At 37.8% G+C, this 22,269-nt stretch overlaps 2 protein-coding genes across 3 annotated transcripts in view; one reads left to right on the top strand and one right to left on the bottom strand.

Moving 5' to 3' along the window:
* Positions 1 to 4,527, top strand: part of B3GALNT2 (beta-1,3-N-acetylgalactosaminyltransferase 2) — a 29,115-nt gene extending 24,588 nt beyond the window's left edge. The window contains exons 10-12 of one of the 2 annotated variants that reach the window (XM_086631581.1): positions 3,307 to 3,466; positions 3,892 to 3,948; positions 4,351 to 4,527. In XM_086631581.1, coding sequence (XP_086487707.1) covers positions 3,307 to 3,466; positions 3,892 to 3,948; positions 4,351 to 4,485 — 352 coding nt within the window. In that variant the 3' untranslated portion in view covers positions 4,486 to 4,527. Of the gene's footprint in view, positions 1 to 3,306; positions 3,475 to 3,884; positions 3,949 to 4,350 lie in introns of both variants that reach the window. The other variant, XM_086631582.1, reaches the window with a different exon arrangement.
* Positions 4,528 to 5,485: 958 nt separating this feature from the next.
* The window catches only part of TBCE (tubulin folding cofactor E), a 28,712-nt gene continuing 11,928 nt past the window's right edge, over positions 5,486 to 22,269 (bottom strand). The window contains exons 5-17 of the mRNA XM_086631579.1: positions 21,104 to 21,192; positions 20,420 to 20,519; positions 17,394 to 17,496; positions 12,704 to 12,780; positions 12,352 to 12,447; positions 10,874 to 10,938; positions 10,712 to 10,776; positions 10,090 to 10,242; positions 9,206 to 9,359; positions 8,635 to 8,703; positions 7,499 to 7,558; positions 6,076 to 6,167; positions 5,486 to 5,850 (exon numbers count right to left, since the gene is read on the bottom strand). Of these exons, the coding sequence (XP_086487705.1) occupies positions 5,758 to 5,850; positions 6,076 to 6,167; positions 7,499 to 7,558; positions 8,635 to 8,703; positions 9,206 to 9,359; positions 10,090 to 10,242; positions 10,712 to 10,776; positions 10,874 to 10,938; positions 12,352 to 12,447; positions 12,704 to 12,780; positions 17,394 to 17,496; positions 20,420 to 20,519; positions 21,104 to 21,192 (1,216 nt within the window). The 3' untranslated portion in view covers positions 5,486 to 5,757. The remainder of the gene's footprint in view (positions 5,851 to 6,075; positions 6,168 to 7,498; positions 7,559 to 8,634; positions 8,704 to 9,205; positions 9,360 to 10,089; positions 10,243 to 10,711; positions 10,777 to 10,873; positions 10,939 to 12,351; positions 12,448 to 12,703; positions 12,781 to 17,393; positions 17,497 to 20,419; positions 20,520 to 21,103; positions 21,193 to 22,269) is intronic.

Below are 22,269 nucleotides of genomic sequence, written 5' to 3'. Positions count from 1 at the left end.
TCCTTGGCCAGAGTTTTTAGGTTATTTGTTCTGCTTTGTGGGTAACCACTGAGTGTACAGGCGTCTCCCACGTGGTTTTGGGGGAGCGTCCAAGCTCTCCTACCTTTCAACTCAGTGACATCTTGTATATTTAGGCTTGAGCATTGGTGAAAGTGCAAATGAAATGAAGGCTTCTCTGAGAGCTGATTCTGGTGTGTGTAGACCTTAACTTCCTAAGCAGAAGGTTAATATATCTGGTCCTTGATGTGACTTTATTGATGGTCTCCCTTCCTTCTGCTCCTCTGAGCATGTGTTTGAGAACTCAAACTTTGCATTCTTCACCTAGAGCATATTAAGCGCTCTCTAGTTCAGACAAGTTTCTTGTTTGTTGTCCAGTGTTCTTTATAATCTGTTAATGATTAGTTCCTGTATTCTTAGAGGAACTTACTAGAGTTCTTGTGAATTCTGAAATTACCATCTTTGGCAGAAATCAAGGATAAGATCTCAGTGAAACAGGGAAGGGAATGCTTTGGATTGAGCAGTATTTACATGTGCTGTCAGTTGATAGCCTTTTTCTGATGCTTCTTCATATTGTGTGGTGGTTTTGTTCATTAATTTTAAATCACCATTGAAAAAGCTTATCTAGCTAACCTAGAGCATTTCAGGACTGCATTTCAGACCGGAAAACTACATGGTCCAGATATCCTACTTCAGAACTTTGGCTTATCTTGGAGAGAACATACTTGTCTTAAGTTACTGCTATTCTGTTCTTTTAAAACTGCAGTCAAAAGATTAGTCACCCTCAGGCATGAGAGAGGTGTCTTTGACAGATCACCGATCATGTCTGCAAACGGCCAAATTTATGATGGGGTCGAATGTACCAAGCTGCTTCTGAGGGAGACTGAATCTAATATGAATGCTGTAAGCAAAAAGGCAGTTCACTGAAGTTGGTTCATCTGCCGTGCTATGGAAAGCAGTGGGAGTTTACAACAGCACCTTTTCTTGACCTTAATTAGGCCAAAAAGAAACTTCAGATACTTGAAGTCTTCCATGAAGATATGTTCCATTTGTAGTATGGAAAAGTTCCCCTTTTCCTGGGGTGTAGGATACACTGTTGAGTGTAACATGCTTCATGTTGTAGTAATGTATTTCTAGGCTTGCCTTAGAATAGCCATGAACGAACTTAGGAGGATCAATAATGCTCTCTTCTGCAGACTGAAAAATGAGTTTTGCTGAGTCTTGCTGTAGAAATGGTGTGTTAGGATATCGAGTAATTTTATGAGGTTACTGACAAAAGGAAGTGACAAGTCATGCTGGGAGAGAAGAGTTGGACAAAACGTCATCTTCATAAAATCCTAGAATCTTTTGTGGAGAACTTTATGTAGGGGTGACATCTTCAAGTGTAAATTCTCTAATAGTCACAGTCTTCAAGTAATGCAAGTGTGAGGTGTAGTAGAACAACACTGAAATCACTACAGAAGTAAAAAATGCTGTCCTGGTTTCGGCTGAGAGTTTTTTTTCTTTTTAGTAGCTAGAACAGTGCAGTGTTTTGGATTAGGTATGGGATTTGTTATGAGAATATTGATAGCGCACCAATGTTTATAGCTGGTGCTGAGACATCAAGGACCTTTCAGATTCTCATGTTTTGCCAGTGCGCAGGAGCACAACAGGCTGGGGGGAACATGGCTGGGACAAAGGGCCCACAAATTCCCTTGTGATTTGAACTTCGATTTAGGATTGAGGGCCAAATTGGCCAATGAAATATTCTGTGTCATGCAACGTCATGCCTAGCATATAGATAAGCATTGACCAGGAAATTTGGAATTCTCTTCTGAGGGTTCTCTTGGACTGCCCGTTTCTTTTCGGGCCTCTCACTCACCCGGGATTGCAGTGTTGGGACTTAACTGGTTTGGAACCACTTGCTGGAACGGGGTGGGCATTGGTCACTGGGTGGTGAGCCATTAGGGACAAGTGATCCTGTGCATCACTTGTTTGTATATATTATTATTATTGTTATATGTATTTTCTCATATATCATTATTACTTTAAATTTGATATTATTATTTTTAAATTGTTCCCATCTCAACCCACAAGTCTCCTTCCCTTTTCCCCTTTAAATCTCTTCCCTGTTCCCTGAGGGTGGGGGAGGGTGATCGAGCAGCTGCCCTTGGGGTTAAACCATGACAAAGCAGGTGCCCCTCAGTGTGGAGGGGATTGCACCCTTCCTGCTGTGACTCCTCAATAAAGTGGAAGATACTGAGCCTAAAGGGAATTCAGGTACCAGATGTGACTTTTATCTACTTGGTGCTTTAACATGCATTTAACAGCTTCAGCTGTGAATGCATAGAGTCTGGTAACAGACCTGCCACTCAACTGTAATTCCTCCCTTACGGAGCTGTTGTCCGAGGTGACAATTCTTAGTAGCTCACTAAAGCTTTTAGCTGCTTGAGCTCTTGAGTGAATTCAGAAACACTTAAATCTCTTCACACAAAGGGGGAGAACCTGCTGCATTGACCTAGTTGTGCCACTTAGCTGTGAGCACACGAAGTACTTGTAAGGTGAGTGTAACTCCAGCCTGTTCCTGAGCAGGAAAAGCAGGAAATTTCTCACTGCCTGACACAGCAGTCTGACAGGGTCCATAGCACTGGGCCGCGCTTTAACTCGGGATGGGAGTCAGTGTGGAGAGACTGCGCAGGCAGAGCACTGCTGGCTTTCTGCAGGCCTCTAGTAGTCAGTCTTCCCTAGAGAAGGTGACTGCCAGAAGGTTTTTGTAGTTCCGTGATGGCAGGCTTTGTTGAACATCAGCTTTGTGGAGGTTCATTTGGAAAATAGCTTGGAGAAGGTATATAAAAACCAGTACTTTGCCTTGCTTCCTGTTTTTTAAGCAGCCACTAGTTTTATCAGGAAAGCGAGTTGTGTCACATCACTGTAACTGCATGCCTGCTGCAGGAACCAACTTTGTCGTGTTGATTAACCAAAGGGAGTTGGACACAGATGCCTGTTACAGAACATAGGTAAGGACGCTTGCGCTTACCTGGATCAGAAGCCAGCAGCGGGTGCAGATATGCTGAGACCTGACTGTCAATGTTGCCTTTGTTTCTGTTTTGAGAACTTTCTCTTATTACCCAAGATTGAGACCAAACAATAGTTAGACTTTCAGCTGTTGTGTTCAATTAGACGTGTGCCCTAGAGAAATAAGGCTAGGAACTGTAATTAGCATCACCTTCTACTTCTTCCTCTGGTTATCAGTTACTACAGTTGTTAGCAGTGTTCACAGGTTACACAGAGAGCTTTGTGTAAACATCTCATGTCTAACATGGTCTTCAGTTTCAGACTAAATTGGGCAGTTGATCGAACTGGGAAATGGCAAGAGCTGGAGTACCCAAGTCCTGCCTATCCAGCCTTTGCTTGTGGATCCGGCTACGTCATCTCCAAAGACATTGTTCAGTGGCTGGCAAGCAACTCTGAAAGATTAAAGACGTACCAGGTAGTAAAGCCTTGGTTCAGTTTTTCTATCTTAAACTGGTCTGGGGAGCAGCATGTCTACTGGATGAGTTGGAAGGAACATTGCTCAAGTGTTAGTGTTGAGTTCTCCTGGTTAATGGTGGCTTTTGGAGTGCTTTCAGTTGCTATGCTTAGTGTCTGTTCTAGGTCAAAGCACAACTGTTTTGGACTGACAACCTCTGGAGCTGTAATCTTGGTTTTTGTGCTCTGTTCTTTCAAGAACAACGTATTATCACAGGAAAGCTGGGAGGATTAATTTAGCACCTCTAAAATAGTCAGACATAGTTTTTTTGTAGTTACCATTTTTTACTGCTGGTACATGATGCAACTTATTCTAGTTCACAAAGTCATGCTTCATGCTTTCCTGGTGCTAATATCTGTGGTTTTTATTTTACTGTGTTGTCTCAGGGTGAAGATGTGAGTATGGGCATCTGGATGGCAGCTGTAGGGCCCAAGCGATATCAAGTAAGTCTCAAGAAATTCTCTCATCTTATGCAAAGAGAACATGCCTGTTGCTTCAAGTAGCATAAAATAAGGGAAATGTTTTTTTCTTTAAAAAAAACCAATAAACAGCCATTGGATTAAAATCCAGAAAAAACTTGTGTTTTTTTTCTTTTAAATACATCTTAACAAAAATGCCACAAACCAACCTCCCTGCCCCAGCAGCCCCCATCCCCACCCCCCAGGTTCTCTGAATAGGCCTAGCAGATCTGAGAGGGACATATACCCCCAGTTGGTGACCTTTGTGTGCAAAGTTTGTTGCTAGAAACAATGAAAACCTGATTCTTGGAAGTAAAGATGGTTGAATACTAAATTCTTTGTAAGAAAAACTATTGAAATGGTGCTCTCTCTCTCTCTCTCTAACAGGATAGTCTCTGGTTGTGTGAGAAGACATGCGAGAGTGGCATGCTGTCTTCCCCCCAGTATTCTCCACAGGAACTGAGGGAGCTCTGGAGATTAAAGGAGCTGTGTGGAGATCCTTGCAGATGTGAGGAAAGATGATGGACTTGCCTTGGAAAACAGGGTAGCATATAGTGATCATGGAAAAGCGTACATTTGGATTCATTCTTGGAACAATAAGAAATATTAAGGTATCTTCTAATGTTGGGTTTCAACTAAAGTATAACAATATTTGCACATCCCTTTTGATAATAACAGGTGGACTGATACCATTCATTTTCTATAGCATAGATGTTGATCTGACAAAAACCAAAATGTTTAAGATAAAAAAATTCCTTTTTATATAAAGTCAAAGACCTACTTGTAATTAATAAATGCACATAAGAATGCCAACTGGCCTGTCTTTTGTAAATTAAAGTACTACTGATTTAACTCAGTATAGAGCTGTACCAGGATCCAGTGGAGAGCTGTGCTCAGCACCAGGGCATCTGGTAAGTTTTGCTGCAGCAGCTTCTGTCCTGGCCAAGGGGTTGCCCTCATCCGTGCAGGGGCTGGGACAGCTAGAAGCTAGGATTTATGTTTAGTTTGTTTATACCATTGTCATTTTAGATAAAAACAATATCAAAGTTTGCTTATACCAAATCTTGAAGTACTGCAAACTTAGCCTGATTAGGAGGGATTTCTGATAGCTCAATGAGTTATTAGATGTGAATCTGAGGGTTCAGAAGTGAAAGTAAATTAAGATTGAGGAACAGCACACTAAAGAATGTAAAATGAATAGCAATGCCTTGCAGTATGCTGAGAACTTATTTATACTGTGGTATGTTAATGCTGTAGGATAGAATAAAGGTCTGTCAGATTTTGACCGTAAGTAGTCTCCTAAGGCTGTGTAGATACTTCTGCAATTACTGCTGTTTTACTTTTGTTTGCTTTAAGGTCTTTGGAAGTAGGTGAAACAAGAAGAGCATGTAGCCTCTTTCAGTGCTGCACTAATTTTGTCCTATTATAAGCGACGAGATCACAACTGAGTCATGTACTCAGTTCAGTAAAACAAGTTCTCACCGCTGCAGTGGGAAGGTAGTATAAAATCCTGGCAAAAGAGTTACCTTGAGTTTTATTTAATTGAAGCATTTAAGCGCTGTTTGGTATCTCTCAAGGAAGAATTCAGCCAAAAGCAACTGCTTTCATGGAGACTGACAATTAAGTTTAGGAGCTGAAAGTAGTATTGTGTAGCCCTCTGGTGCCATGTATGAAATCCATGTTCTCCCATAGGTGTGTTCACGCACAGGCTGTCCACACTGTCAGCGAGCAATCCGTAACTCTTCTGCAGCTCCAGTGTTGGCTTCTCCTTCAGTCTATCACGAGAGTCCCTTCTCACCACCGTACTAACACACAGTCTCCATTTTCTATTGAGTAGAACTGCAAAGGCTTTAAGTCATTGTCTAGTTCAACTTCTCTTCCTTCCAGCTGGAATAAGAGAGGAAAAAACCTGATCAGACTTAAACTGAAATCTGTTCATGCAAACTAAATATAGATCAGGCAGGTGCAGTCAGGGAGGATCTGTCATATTACAGGAATGCAATTAGGTCCTAAATTACAGCATGAAGATTGCCCTCCTTAAGTGAAATCAATTTCACTTCACCTTTAGCAGCATGCAGTATTTTATTGCTGAATTACCCATTTTTAACTCACTTTAGAACTTTCATAGGACAGTTTCAGTTCTGAACCAGGAATTTTAAGTAGGCGATACAGCAATCCTTTGACCCTCTGAATAGTCATAGACTCTGCCAAGGGGAAAGAAAGAAAAGTTATTAGAAAAATGCTGCTACCACTGAGCTGTAGCAAAGTACTAGTGTTTTAACTATACTTGCTTATAGCAACAGTGAAAGGCTGTAGTGCTGCTTCAGTTCTAACACTGCAATAATGTCTTTTGTACCTGAATCCGTAGCTGCTGATATCAAAATGAGAATGGTTTAATCTCTGGTGGACAGGACAGGATACGCTACTACGGTTTAAGCGCTTTGATCCCATATACCAAATTGAAGTGTTACGGCTTCATAATTTACCATTTTGAGTTTGTATTTACTACATGCTAAAAACTAAGTGACCTTTGGGACACATACCAGTCAGGTTCTTACTACTTGCATCTGGTGACTGTTCCTTGAAGTTTTCCATTACCAGGAATTGGCTTTCCCGGCACAAATAAATGCATGTCACTGTGGAACTAGTGCCATTCTTAGAAATGGTATTACATTAATTAGTCCCAAACAAATTGCCAGCAGAGTTGTAGAGTGGTTTATATTATGAAGTCAGTTACACGAAGAGATTATTTTTTGTAATGATTCTCGAATGAGTAAATGTAGTTTGTTCCAGAGGTGATACCTGTGTTTGCAATAGATACACTCAGTATTTTCGTTGAACTTTCACTTCTTTTGAAGCTTTATCTAAAGGCACAGCAATAGTGAGTTATTCCTGTAATACCACACATTGTACTTAGACAATATTTTTCTATCAAACATTTTTGTAAAAGCTGTATCTATCTGATTTTATGCAACTTGTGATAATAAATGTGATTTTTATTTTAGAATAAAGCTTGAGTAAGTCTTTTTTCTCAGACTTCAGTCTGACACCTCTTTCCAGAACATCAGTTTGATTTAGAACAAAGTCTAACTTTGTTAAAACTTTAAAAGACAAATTTGATACAGGTCAGAATTAAATTTCTAACTTAGTGTATTAGACACTAGACCTCAATACCTAGAACTGCAGACTATGCAGTTGGCTCTTACAACTTAAATGTTCATGTTATTTGGTTAGCACACACCCACCAGATTTCATGGTGGTTAATTAGCCTTTGATTGCCTCAGACATATTAATCATGAAACCAGCAGCCAAGGTCATAAGACAAGCATCAACTTTCAATCTTCAAGCTGGACTGAAAGTAAGTATGAAGATCAGAAAAATAATGACTTTTTCAAACAATTTCTACCTTTGTCATTTCTTTATATGACAGAGTCTTCAGGAGCTGACAAAGCCAGAGGCAGCTGCCATTCTTTAATACAGTTATTTGAAAAGGAGCAACAAATCAACTGCTTAAACACAAGCCAAGACTTCTTACCTGGTAGCTTTTTCTCTACTGGCTTCTGTTCAGGTTTCTCAGGACATTTAATTGTCAAAGCTTAAGGAAGAACAGTGAGGCATTAGTGAATGAACATTAAACCCTGTTCTGTCAGGAGCCCAGAGTCTTTCTAGTCTGTTTTTATTACAAATTGTTTCCCTAGCTCAGCCTGATCTTCTAAAAAAAGAACCTGAGCAGCTAAGACAGCATTTAGTCATTCTCTGAAAAATTAAAAGTTATTAAAATAGTCAAGTTTTTATTCATCTTTGGTGAATTAGGGAAAATATTTTAAAAGTGACTGCCTAATATTTAACATGTTTCTTTTGGTCAAAAGGAATATTTACCTAAAAACGCTTAATATCTGGTTAACTTTTTAGAATCACCTGCAGTAGAATGAATAACTAAGTAGAATGCTTACTCAGTTTAAAGCGGGTTTTTGACCTTAGTATTTCAAAAGCACTGTAACAAGCACATTTTAAGGAAGTTATTAGCCTAATTCTTTTACAGAGATTAAAAGACTCATCCTTAAAAAAAGGTTTCTATTACATCTAGCCAACTAGATTCCTTGTTTGTTCTATTTAGTCTTCCACTTGCATGCGTTAGAATTTTGCCCATGGAGTAAAAAAAGGTTCACTTCTATCAACTGGGAAACAAAGCTAAGTGAATTTGTAAGTCTGGGATGTAACCTAGTTTAAACTATGTAGTATTTAAACTTCAAATACCAAAGCAACCCATATTTTTCTTGACTGTCTGAAAGTTAAGCAGCTATTAAAAAAGAAATTTCAGAAAACAGAGCAGCTATTGAGGTTAAAATCTCAAATGTCTTCTGTAGAGAAGCCATTCATGCTGTCAGAATGGAGTACTGATTACCTCTATTCTTCATAAAGTCTTAAGAAAATCATTTGGCTTGGGTTGAGGGGGAAATGAGCTACCTGCTTCTGTGTACTCTTACCTAGTCAAACTCATTGATACACACAGTTCAGAGAAGCAGAATTACAAGCTAAAACTCTGTGATGTCTCAAAGATGTCTCAAAGGCTTTTGAACCTTTTGTTCTCCATATATACCTAGGAAACACTAAGCTTGTAAAATATTTTAAATGCAGAAGGAACAATTTTGACCATTTCTGGCCTCTTACTCAGAAGCTGATTTTTCAGGGTCAAAGGCTGTTGTCCCTTCAGTTCTCCTTCTTCAGGTGCACCATATTCTGTGTGAAGAAAAGTGCATTTAGACATGAACCCCTCAAAGACGAACACTCAACAGTAGCCCTAAGAGCACTGTGGTGTTGAATCAGGCATGACCCTGCTGCCTTGGTTCCCTCAGCAGCCAGGATACTGAGTACAGAAATTGGTGGGCTCCCGCAAGGCTCAGTGCTGCAGCTGTGAACCCCTCTCAGCTGCTAGAGCTGTGAGGATGGCACACAGGCACATGGAGGTGCTGCTTAACATACCCATTTGCAAAAACCAAAACAGGTGTCATCCTTGAGGCAGTGAGCCCAAGTTCCTGAGGCAGCAGTGCCCGGCAGGGTGCAGTACTATGCGGCAGCCCCAACAGCAGCAAAAGCCATTCAGACACAGGCCTGCAAGCGGGTGGGCTTTCCTCAGGCAGCAGAAGCACATGGAAAAAGCATCAAGGGGAAGAGAGACCGAACCCATGCTACCACAAGGCCAGAAGTGAGGAAATGCTAGTTTTACTCCACTTGTACTTACTAAGACAAAGCGATGGGTATCTGGGATGGGCAGCAAGAAATTCTTCACTTGGTTTGTTTTTCTCAGGGTTCCAATTCCCACCAGCTGCTAACCAGTCATTTCCAAATATTTTGCGATAATCAAGCTCTGCCCCTTTTCTTTCAGCAGGAAGGATCTGTACTGACACAGGAATGGCACATAACAGAATTACACGACTTTCCAGAGAAGAAAATCTAATTAACGACACTGTCTCCTTGCTCTTGCTTAGGTGTTCAGTATGTTTTAATGCCACCAAGAATCTTACAAACCCTATCTATCCCCACGTACTGCCTGATTCATATATTCACTATATTTTAAAGCTATTTTGAATCTTACAACCCCTACCTCCATGTACTGGCTGATCCATAAATTAATATCTAAGCAAAAACGTTACTGTATATGATGATGGAAATATGTTTTTTGTAGCTATGGAACAGTTGCTGCTTCTGCTCTCTCATGATAAAGATTTGCTGAAGGTTTGATTTGGTTTAGACAATGCTATTTTCCTATTACAGGGGGCAAATGCCTGTATGACTGTCACTGAAACAGATTCAGCTGCACTGCTTTTTCTTTTTTTTGGTACAGAGTATGATTTTTGTTAAGTCTTGCAACTTCAATATGACTAAGGCACTTGAAAAAGAACACCCTTCCTCCACCTTGTCCCAGTCTCCACCGAGTTAGCAGTGTGTTCACAAACAGGGCTGGATGTTGGAGCCCTGCTGAGTGCCTCAGTGACGGAATAGTCGGCACTTTACTTTTCCTGCACCCAAACAAACGGTAATCTTGAAAGAAATTGAAAACAATTCCTTAGGCAATGATTTAATATTTTTCCCCACACTCACGCAATTTGTTGAACTATCACATACCTCAGACTTGTTCAAAACTTCCAATTGACTTATCTTGGCAATAATTAGCTGTCTCAGGGTCTCTGGGCTCTTCTCTGTGTCCATGAAAGGGTTATTGTGACACTGCAGTGACCGCAAACTTGGCAGTTTATCAAGCTCATTGACAGATGACCACTGAAATGGAAGGGAATAGTCTTTTGCAGAAACATAAAATGTACTTCATTTCAGAACAATACACAGTAACGTTGACTTTTCCTGTACAATGGCCATGACTGAAACTATTCTTTTGGTTAGCAGAACCAAGTACTTTCATCCTGTTCATTTAGCTAAGGAAAAAACTGCATTACATTTAATTAAGTTAAAAAAAATAATAAACAAATGAGGACGTACTCAGCATTTTAGATCATTAGAATCCTGCGAGAGGAATTATGAGGTAGCAGAGGATATGACTAGTCACCATTAACATGCTTGACTGAGACATTAAGAAATGTTTTTAAATTTTTAAATTATGCCTCTGTCTTGATCAAAGTATTCAATAGTTGCCTACATACGATCAATTTTAAAATTTTAAAAAAGCAAATTGCAAGTTACTCTTCAACAAAGATACAGATTTACAACATGCGAAACTCACAATCCAACCTACCTGTGATATTTTATTGTCATTTATTGCAAGGCGTTTTAATGAAGGAAACATTTTAGTCTTGCATCCTAGGAAAAAGAGGAAATTTACAAGACAATAGTAAAAACTTTAAACAAACAATTATAAAGCTATAAAAAAAATATAGAAAATATTTCTTTAACATACCAAATCCAGCATCAGGGAAGTGTATAGAAGTTATTCCAGTGTTTCTAAGTATTAGCTGCTCTAATCTGAAATTTAGTAGATAAGATAATTACTGTACACAGCACCGCAAGTTTTTTGTAAAAAAATACTACCTCTTTTTTTTTTAAACAAAAATCTAAAACTTTTGACATGATGCATAATCACTGACAAACAAACAGCAGCTTCACAGACAGTACCCGGGCTTCAGCAGAGTGTTAGGGAATAATTTTTGTAGACAAGTGCAATAATTTCAAGCTTTACAAAATGGCTCTTGGATTTAAATGATGTGATTTTGCAAATGATTTTTTGGAAATAGCTTATGCCTGTTTAAAATCATGGCTGCTATTCTGGTGTACAGCGCAAGATAATAATTCTTCAAATTAGGAAAACTATTGTATTAGTCCCACAATTTTCCAGTGACTGTAATTGAACTTAAGGAGCACACACCTGCTTTCCCCGGATGGTAACCCCAAAGCAAGGATTCGTAGTTCAAGCCTGTAACTACCATAAAGACGCTGCTATTGAGAGTACAGTAAACCAGAAGAATCTGCGTAAAGGGTGTTACCACAGACATTCTTTTGAGAAAGTGGAAATACATTTACCCAATGTAGTATGAGAATTACAGTGTTTGGGGTTTTTTTTGGTGGTTCTTTTTTAAAATTTTGAAGCATGTCTCTTTCAAAGTCTGTAAGCTACCCCAAAATAGCACTGAAACGTCCAAAAGAGAGTGTAGAGGACATGCCACACGCTTCTACCAGCAGACTAACAATAACCTTCCCCATAGTTAATAACCAAGAGCAGATAACAGAGACAGGAAAGAATTATCACCACTCTTTTTTAGCTCCCGTAACCCCTCTTTGTTTTGCTCGCTTTACAAAGGACAAATAAGTAGGCACCACGGGTGTAAGGTGAAAACGGCAAGTGTCCATCACCAACGATCTTTAGTGTGTCAGCCTCAGGAGTGACACCTTCCAACAAACAGCCCAACAGCTTTCTGCAGGCTCAAACGTCCCCAAGATGGCTGTGCAGCTACTGATGAACCTGCGTTACACTGTCACGGTCAGAAAACTGTTCCTAAGAAGCCACTTCCATAGCTCCTTTGCTTTGCCACTCCACTCAAACTCTACAGTCCTGTCATCTTGGATAAAACCCTGTGCATACTAATACATAAAGAACTTAGTAACGTGATAAATCACTTTTGTTTCATAAGTATATAATGAAAACCTAGTAACACACAGCTTAAGATCGTGTTACTCTACAACAAAAGTAAGATTATATTAGAATAGCTCTATTAAATAATTCAGTTACTCTCCTCAAGAGGGCAAAATGCCTCTATTTCAAGATTCCACAAATCTTCCATGCAACATCAATACTATCAATACTATCATATTTCAGTCAACAAAGAATATGGTGACGAACACTCAGACAAAAAATTTCCTGCAAATTTGATTAACAGCTACCTGGGGAGATGTGCTATTAGATGCAGCTGATTTCCATCCAATAACTGGTTGTCTGAAAGGTCTAACAACTTCAAAGTCTGCAGGACATTCTCAGGCCTGCCACATTGGAAAAACACAAACACAGAACATTTGAAGTTATTTGTTAACGAAAACACTAGTTTTCTAATTCTATAACTGCATGCAGATAATTGTGTGCATTTATAAACGTTTTGAAGTACATCACGTGAAGTTTGCATCATTTATTTTATAATTATGTCACGGTGATGTAAACATTACAGGAATGTAACTTTATCTGCTATACAACTTTGCAGTACAGCAGTCAGAAACGACTGACTTCGGTTACTCCTCTTACCTTTCCAAAACTGTAATATTATTAGAAGTAAGGTACAATTCTTCAAGTGCTGGCCATCCTGGAGCACAAAGAAGAACCTAAGAGCAAAACTTCATTTAATATAACAAAAGTTGGGAAAAATTATTTCAGAAATTATACTTTATGCAGATTTGTTCAGAACATGTTCAGAACAAGCCACAGCTCCCAAAACTAGAGAAACAAGTATAATGGATTGCCTAGCCGTCCTTTGCTTCCAGCTGACTCTTTCCTGTGTCTGGATCTACCAGTACAGATGACAGCAAAGGGGTTCTGCACAGTCACGGGCTTGAGGCTGGTAGCTGCCCTACCTCAGACTGTGGGACCTGGAAACTGATGTTATTTTATTCAATAGGGTTGGAGTGATCCGATTTTCCCTATGATGAGGTGAGGAAATGGCAGCATATACTCGACTGCTAATGGTTCTGTAACTTCTGCACATCTCATCAGGTCTGTCAGACTTTTAAAATGTCTTAATTTATCAGAGCTTGAAGGCTTCTCTACCATGGGACTGTGCCAGCACACGAAAGTACTAAAAACCAAGAATTGCATTAAGTCAGCACATATCCTGAAGTTTTCAAGTACTCTAGAGAAAACAAATTAGTTCAAAAGGCTACAAATTGAACAAAGATGAATTTGTTTACATTTTATGCCCTGAAATTGCATAAAAAATATTTTACTTTGTATTTTTGCAAACATCTACAACAGATAATACAATTTTTTAAAAATAAACACTTATTACAAAGCAATAGAAATTGCTGGCATAAACACCGGTTTTGTATGCAACTATGACAGTGTCAAAAATTTTGCAGCTTTAGCAAAAGCAAATGGAGTTCCACAAGCACTTGAACCTGACTGGTTTTCTACAGACTTGTGCCTGTGAGTTGCAAATTATTTTCTTCACTGAGGTTTTTCTTGTGTGTATTCTCCAGAGTCAAATTAAGTGTGAGCTCATCCTGCTACTCCTTCCTTGACTAGGAAACTTAGAGGGGCTCCTTCCTTCCACCTACATTCCTATTTTCCTGGAACTTGCAGGTAATAAATTATTTTTAAGCCCCCACCTCTCTTCAAAATGTGTTTGAAATTGCTAGCAGATTCTGTTTTCGAGATGCAAAACCACAGACATACAAATGCACAGCATAATCACCTAAAGCTTCTTTTTACAGGAGGCTGCAAATGTTACAAAGCAGTGAAGCTCAGTGAGCTGGACAATCAAATTCAATTGGTTATGTATCTAGCTAACCCATTCTCCTATAAACGTCCACTATCCTAGACACCAAAAAGCCTCCTTTCATCAACTATTCTTCATTCTCTCTGTTACAGCTGTATGAAGTTATACAGCTGGATGCATATGTAACTGTCTCATTACGTACACAATACGAAATACTGAGCTCTCTTCAAGTGGTGGCATATGATTTGGGGCTCCACTGCTTCACACCCAAAAACACGTAATGCCATCCCGCTGCCATGTCTGCAAGACATGTAAACTTACAAACTCAGATATAACAACTTTTCTTGCTCCAGAGCAATATCAGGCAACACCAATATTTTATCTCTTTAATTTGGATAGCGTTTCCCTATGTCAACAAGACAGATCAAAACAGTTTATCTATTAGTGACAAGGAAGCACAAAAAGAAACCTGTAGAGCCAAGAAAAATTAGGTGTATGTTCACTACAGAGAATCTTGGGGGATTCCCCCACAAAAGCCCTGCACTGTGATGGATGGCACAGAAAAACTGTACAAAACTGAAATATCAGAAGACTTTCAACAGACTGACCAAATGACTCGAAAATTGCCAAAACCAAATGACAGACACATCACAATTCTAAGAAACTCAAATTACCGATTTTTCAACTATTGCTTAAACCAGCTTCCATAAAGAAACAAAAGTTCACAGATCTGACACTGAATTAACACTCAGGGAAAGGCTTGTTGTGGATAGCTGGTGGGGAGGCTGAGACAAATAGCCAGTGGAATAGCCACTGCTGACAAAAAAACGAAAAATGGAAATCCAAGACCTACTGCAAAAGAAACAAGGAACAATTGTCACCATGTAAGTCGATGATGTTCCTGTATTTTCAGTCTCTTTATCCCAGGAAGCAAATGATACAAATGGGAAGGGCATAAAGAAGCTTAACAAGAATCATCAAAGCCATGATACAGAGAACAGCTGTTCTCAGTTACTTGCATATAAAACATTGGGTATTATTAAACTAAATTATCAGGCAGCAAGATCAAAAACCAAAAAGGGTATTTTTTCACACAGCACATAATTAAACTGATTTTAAAAGATGTGGATATCAAAATTTTCAAATGGGTTCTTAACACAGTTAGATAAATCATGAAACAAAAAAATCGACAAAGATTAATTAAATACACACATAGAGTCTCTAGCTCAGGAAGCCCCAGAATTCCAGATTACTTTATAAGAAGCTCTTACCATATGCTTGCTCTTTGTCTAGAATTTTTCCCAACTACCTGCGACTCGCCAGTGTCAAAAACATGATCCTCTATCTCTGCTCTAACATAGATTTTTCTTTTACCCTGTATAATAGTAGTTTATTTTAAAAATGTAAGATCTTAGTCTGAAAATAGAATGACAAATATAACGTTAGGATTTAAATGCTGAATAAGAAAATATGTTTTTGGAGCCATGAATATGAATTTATTATTCTCAAATGTATTAATTCAATTTCTAAGTCAATAGTTTCTAACTGTAAGATGTTTTACAAGATATCTTTCCACCTTGAAGGTTATATGTTATGTTTTGAACAATCAATCAACAATTATACAGTAACAAGCTCTTTTATTGGTATACTAATGGAAATCTCAGATGTATTTATACACATGCATATAATATATCAATGAAAGAAGTTTTTGGAGAACTGATGCTCAAGGCATGTAAATGTGGAGTTATGCATAATTGCGTAATAGTTAAGCAAGTGAAAAATATCTCAAAGCAGAGAAACAAATGAAAAAACCACAAGCCTTCTCTTCTTTTTTAAAACTATACCCATGCCATATATTTTTATATATGGCAATAAGTTATTCTGAAATGCTGTTCACCATTAAATTGTTTTAATTTTAATTAAAACATTTCTAGGCTTTTCAGACTTTGCTTATATTCCAATTAAAAATCACTATATGTCTGTCTTGCCTAGATCATATTCATTACTATTTTCTATTAAAAAGTTGACTTTTCAAAGTAACTCCCCATTTAGCTTCAGCAGTAACATTTTCAAGTGGTTTGTTCAGAGAGTATTAATGTCAGGTAAGTCCCTTTATTTTTTCCCTTTTGTTTGGCTGCCCTGGAACACCACTTTTAAGCACAGGCTTATGTCTCCCCACTTATAACAGAATGAATCAAACAAATTTCAAATTTTGTAAAAAAGATTTCTGAACAAAAAATGTCTTTATGGCCTATGATGAATCGTCAGCTAGAGCAGAGTTTCAAAAACAAATGCAAAACCTACGTAATTTTAAACTGCTCTGACTAACCTGGCGCTTCTCTCTGAATCTTAGTTACCCCTAGGGAACTCTAATCTGCCTGAAGCAATGGTTCTGACCAGCCTTTCGGCCTCCCTGGTATGAAGGAGAGCTTATGGCAGCTGCCAACGTTTTAAACACCACAATGCACAGATTTACTCTGATCAGAACTCTAGATGACACTTAAAATGTTTGTAGCCACTCAATTCTTCCATTCACACTGCTGCTGTTACGGAAGGATTATCAACTGTCCTAGCATAAACCCCACTGATGGTCTAAGAGCACTGAGAATGGACACTAAAGAAAAATATAGCTATGACCTAGCCCTGCTGTAAGAGAAGAGAATGAAGTTTCTTTCTATTTAACTCAAACTCCAGTTTTGCTAAGTGCTTCATTACTGAATAGTGGCTGGCAGCAAAAGTCTGGAAACTCGGGTAATTTCACAGTGCAGTACATACAAAATCTGCCCGAGAAATCCAAATAACGGGCTGGAGTTCACAAGCTATTACAAGTAACGTGGCACTACTGAGATGTGCTTCGAAAGACCCATTTCTGACAAAAGGCCCACTGCTAACATATTTGACAACAGCACTTCGGTCTTGGGGAGACATTATATTACAGGAGAGTCATTTAAAGGTCTGCGTGTTTCAGCCTCTAAAACAAGTCAGAGCTTTGTTTCTTCTGTGCTATTTCTGTGTCGCATCTAACCAGGCATCATGTATTTCAAGGACTGTCAGTATGTGCAAGGATGCTAAGCCAATCTTCTGCTGATGCGAAGTGATGCCAAAATAAGTACTTGGTGTCATAATGACACATGTTCTTTCCATTTGCATTTGGTTTATTACATCATAAAAATACAGATCAACTATGAGGAAACAAAAAGTTTTTATTCACACAAACCTTTGGGACCCGACGTTGTATTATACTCCAACTGCTTTATCTAGACTTGGTAATTTACAAATGTAGATGAAATTAAATGTTTTTTATTAGACTCCTGTGCCAGTATAACTTCTTACTTTATGTAGGAACTGTTAGCTACTACATATCTAACACAGTTATGCCATAGCATTTTTGCTAAGGATGATTACATTTCAGTAGAATAATATAAAACACAAATGTTTATTGTGCTTTCCTTGCCTCAAAAACCTAACAATATAAATAAAAACAAAATCAAGAAAGATTATTACCTCTGTCCATGTTATGTTCGTTTGATTAAGTGCCAGAATCCTCAATTTTGAAAATACACTGGATACAGAAGTTGATGTAGATGGAAATTGCATTTTGTTTTCACTGTGTAAAGAGAGTAATTATTAGCATAATGAATAAATGTGTTTAAGTCACTAATTTAGAATTACATATTAAAGACAAAAACAATTTACACAAAAAAATATAAAAAGTCACTGCCAAGGTGTCACACATTTAAGAATATTATAGAATATCCTTCTCGTTATATTCAAAGGTACTCTTTCCTAATTTACTTTCCTACTTCGTGAACACATATTTATTAATCTGGGGCCTCCTTCCTCCATTTTCCGCCCCTAAGTTTTGAATATGAAAAGAACACATTTCATAAATATTAAATAAACAAAGTCAGATTTTGGGCTTAAACTCCTAGCATTGATTAAAAATAAAGAGCCTACAATGACTATCCAGCCCCCAGTAAAACAAAAGGATGTAAAATCCACTCTCAATAGCAAAATATCACTGTAAAATAGTTAAAAGATTCTCAAATCTGCAGTCTTCAAATTAGTTTTCATCACTCACTCCCAAACAAAAGTTTTTCTTTCTTTCCTAAGGTCTGATCTACCTGCATATTATGACAAAAATCTCTCAGTGTAGTAATACTTACATACTTATGGGCTAAATTTCCCCACTTAAACAAGCTCTTAGAGACCTTGGTGGATGGCTACTCACTTTTATTCTTCTTCCAACATTCCTTGCACAAAAAATTCAGTAACAGACTTACCTGTTAGCGTCTTTGTTTTTAAAGTAAATAGAAGGTCAAAACAATAAAAAACAAATTCAGACTATTTCAGTTTGTAATTGTAAGCGTCAGATTCCAGCATCAATCCCATTTTGCTTTCCAATGTTAGCACAAATAACTTCTGAAAACCCTTCAGTCTAGACTACACTTCTCAACAATGAAAAACTGAAAAAACTATTCTAGACAAATTAAAATAAATTATCTGTATTCTCATGTATACTGATAATAATAAATCATGACAACATATGCTCTAGGCAAAGTTAGATTTACAAATAGCATCCAGGTTGCAAACAGCTGTTCAGTGCTAAATACTGAAGAAAATGGAACACCTACAAATATTTAAAAAATAAATTTTTGTTACATCAACTATAAGAACAAATACAAAACCCCGAGTAATATTTTAACTAAAATAACTTAGTATTTATTTCAATTTAGCTTACATCACTTTCAATTGTTTGAGCTGCATTGTGTGTACTCTACAATGAAGGCTTTGGAAGCTGCTAATCTCAACACAGATCTCCAAGACTCTAAAAAAAAAGTCGTATTTTGGGTTTCTGCCTTCAGTCCTATTGCCCTGCTGCTGTCTTCAATGACTAGTATGACCTCCAAAACAGCTGAACAACTCTGCTTAAAAAGTCAGCAGACTTACTGCTAACTAACTTAGTTAACAAACTTCCAAAAGTTGCAGCTATATCATTAACTTTTCAAAATTACTGGTTTAGGTTGCTACCTATTTACAAACTGTGTTTGTTCCACTGTGTTAGTTCACACCAGAAAATTATTCTGGCACGTCAGCTACAGGTGTGTACTAGAAATGTTGTTTGTTTTGAAATTATTTGTGAATTCTTTCTTGTTTCAGTGGAATTGCAGCTTTATTTAACAACATCCTCCCTCCTTTTCCAATGTCATCACGGTACAAGAGATTGTCCTCTAGGTCTGTCACCACGATCCATAGTTCTTATCAGCATCATTTCAGGACAGAAATAGACTGGGTCTTGGGATACTTAAGGTCTGGTTAAAGCACTATGGGTATTTTAGTTTGGTGTCAAGACACTGTTGGTAAAGCATCATTCTTAAACAAAAGTGGGCTCCTAAATAAAGACTTGCCTGGGCAGTCAGAATATATCAACAATAATAAAAACCGGTGGCAAAATCTTAAAGACACTAGTAATGCCTTTAAAAGAAAATTAAAGTGTATGTACTTCACAGTTTTTCTATGTAGAAAAAAATTTCTAAGCTCATGAAAAAAAAACAAACAGGTTTGCAAACCCAGAAGGCAAACAGATAGCTACTGCTAAACTTAACTAAAAAATGCCAAATGAGATTTTCAAGTGATAAGGATGTGGTAGGCTGCAAACTCCTGCAGCAGTGCCACCTCAAGCTCTTGGCTTCTTCTGAGGGGCCCATCTGCCTGCAGAGTCCCCACACCCTGCCAGGGCCATGCAGACCCTACGCACAAGTATCCGTGTGCCCAGCACATTTGGCTATGTCCATCACGAAGCTGGTCTCCTCGTTGCAGACCAGACTCACTGCACACAGGCAACGTGGATGCACACAGTTAAGTCAGTTCTGCCTTGGGGCAAACTAAGCTTTAAAATCAAGAGAATTAATTGTCTTAGATGTCACAGAAGTGTGTAAGGGCAACTTATTACAATGTAAACCTCATTTTTTATACTCCTTGTTTCCTCATTTCTATAAATGTACTCTGAGTAATTTTTTTTTACCTTCAGTCTAACTGCTTAAAAGTCTACAGTACTCTGTAAAAATCTATAATGCATTTTAATTGAATCTCCCTAGCCAACAAGCCAATTTGCATAAAAATGATGAAATCTGTTATGTAGAACACATTGACAAATGCCTAAATTCCTGCAAATGTTTAATGGTTGAAATCTGTATTCTATTTTTCAGACAACTCTGATTTTTCTAATTTTACAAAACTCTAGTCAACATCTATCCGTCCAGCACTTCTCCAGAATTTAGTTTTACATAGATGCTGAACTCCTAGGGTTCTAGTCTTTCCTTGAAAAGGACATCTGAAAAATACAGCACACACAAGAGTTGTTTAAGGACAAGATTTTTCAAAAAAGTATTTAAAAACTTAGCTCCCATTAAAATGAATATTGAGGTATCCAGAAGGTACCTTTAGAAAGCTGACCTCGTATCTAAGAGAGCCACTTCTTTTTTGTCCCTACCCCAAAGGAACAGAAATTCAAACAAGAATATTTATACCTGATATTAAGTGTTTCCAGATTTTGAACTTCAGAAGCAATAGCTGTTACTGTCTCCCAAGATGATATCAGATTCTTTGATAGATTTATATGCCTGATATCTGAAATTTTACATTAAGAAAAAGAAACTTATCTCAAATCTGAACTTCCTTTTTCAGAAATTAGAATTCGGGTTTGGTTTTGAATCGATTAAACAGAAATACATTACACTTGTTTGGGCTAAGAGATACTACTGCTCAGTTACAGCAAATTTTATTTTGATTTGTGGTATGGAAATGACTTATAGTTTTATAAAAGAGCTTAACTTTTGCTCTTAACCAGTCCTCATAAATGAACAAGTAATACCTTTGTATTTCTGTTACATCGCTACAACACACCCATTACTGGAGCCTTCTGAAATTGCTGTCACAGTAGCAATCTATGACAATATTTCTGTTTTTATCCAAAATTTGCATTCTCTCTCAAAAATGGTAGGCATCTACTTGTTAACTCTGTAAACATTGCATTAAGCTTCTAAATATAAACTGCAGTTTTAAAGGTTTTTTTTTTTTGTTTATTTGTGTGTGTGTGTCTGTGGCTTTTTTTTTAATAAAAGGATACAAATATAATTCATTGAAGTGAACACTTGGAATGCTAAAATATGTACTTTATTTGTGGTATCATGCAATACAGCAAAAAAGGATACTAGCACATGTTCTGCTGATTTCCTCTTTCTGACCAGCATGGCTCACTGCACACTCACGCACTGAGATATCTACCAGTTGGTTCAGTCGGCTAAATGAGAAAGAACATTCTGTTAAGTAATCTTGAAACGGAAATAGGTACGTTATAGAAATACCTGCTTGTTGCAACTAAATAATATCCTTTTCATAATTATCATCTCCTTTAGAACTAGCAATGTGCAGATTGCTACATTAGTGTCTCTTGCTCAAAACCAGACATATCTCTTTCTATTTTTTACCTTTATATTGCTACTACAAAATAGGTCTGGTTGAACCACAACCTCCACCCTCCAAAAAACCCCAACCAACCCTCGTTCAACTGAAAAAAGGATGTTAAACCAGACAAAATACAGCTATGCAAACTGGAATTTAACTCAAGGTTCCAAGTTAAACAGGTTTCTTGTAATACTTTTTTTGCAAGAAGTTCCAAGTTATTTGGGCATTCTTTGTATCACTTACCAAAAAAGACCAAAAAAAAAAGAGTATTTTTGACTGCTTAGTATGTTCTGAGAGACAAAGGAAGAATAGTTGTGGAGTATCAGATCAGAGGGAGACTGCCATCTACTGAACTGATACCTCTCTACTGCTGGAGGTCATTAAAACTGCAATCTGTTACACATCATGAAGTTACTTCCTTTCTTAACCTTCCAGATAAATGAACCTGACGTGAACTGACTGACAGGACTCTTCACTAGCAGTACTGTGACTTTCTGCCTTCCCTCTCTTAGTTACAAAGTCATTACTGATATGAGTAAACAAAAGTGAAATAATACTGTACAATATTGAGAAACTATTGAAATACATCTATTTGGAAAGGATCACGCATGTGTATAATGATTGCCAATATCATGATAATTGATCTCACTCATTCCTCCCCAAATATCATCACCTCCTGCTTTGTGAAATCAAAATGAGGATTGTGAGCACTCAAACATGACATAATCCCATTCCCTATCTGTAAAAAGGTAAATTATGAAGCCACGATAGAAAGATCTCTTGTCTCTTCCACCACAGTGCAGCCTGACTTACTTCTAGAGATATGGCAACATTATATGCAAGGCAGCCAGCTTCCTTTCCTTACACCTGAATTGCTACTTAACTAATCGATCACTAAGAGTGTATCTTAGAT

Source organism: Tauraco erythrolophus, chromosome 2 (assembly GCF_009769465.1).
Source record: "Tauraco erythrolophus isolate bTauEry1 chromosome 2, bTauEry1.pri, whole genome shotgun sequence".
In the NCBI taxonomy this organism is placed as follows: Eukaryota; Metazoa; Chordata; class Aves; order Musophagiformes; family Musophagidae; genus Tauraco; species Tauraco erythrolophus.
Note: the sequence above shows the minus strand (reverse complement) of the source record. Positions and strands in the feature narration are given on the sequence as shown.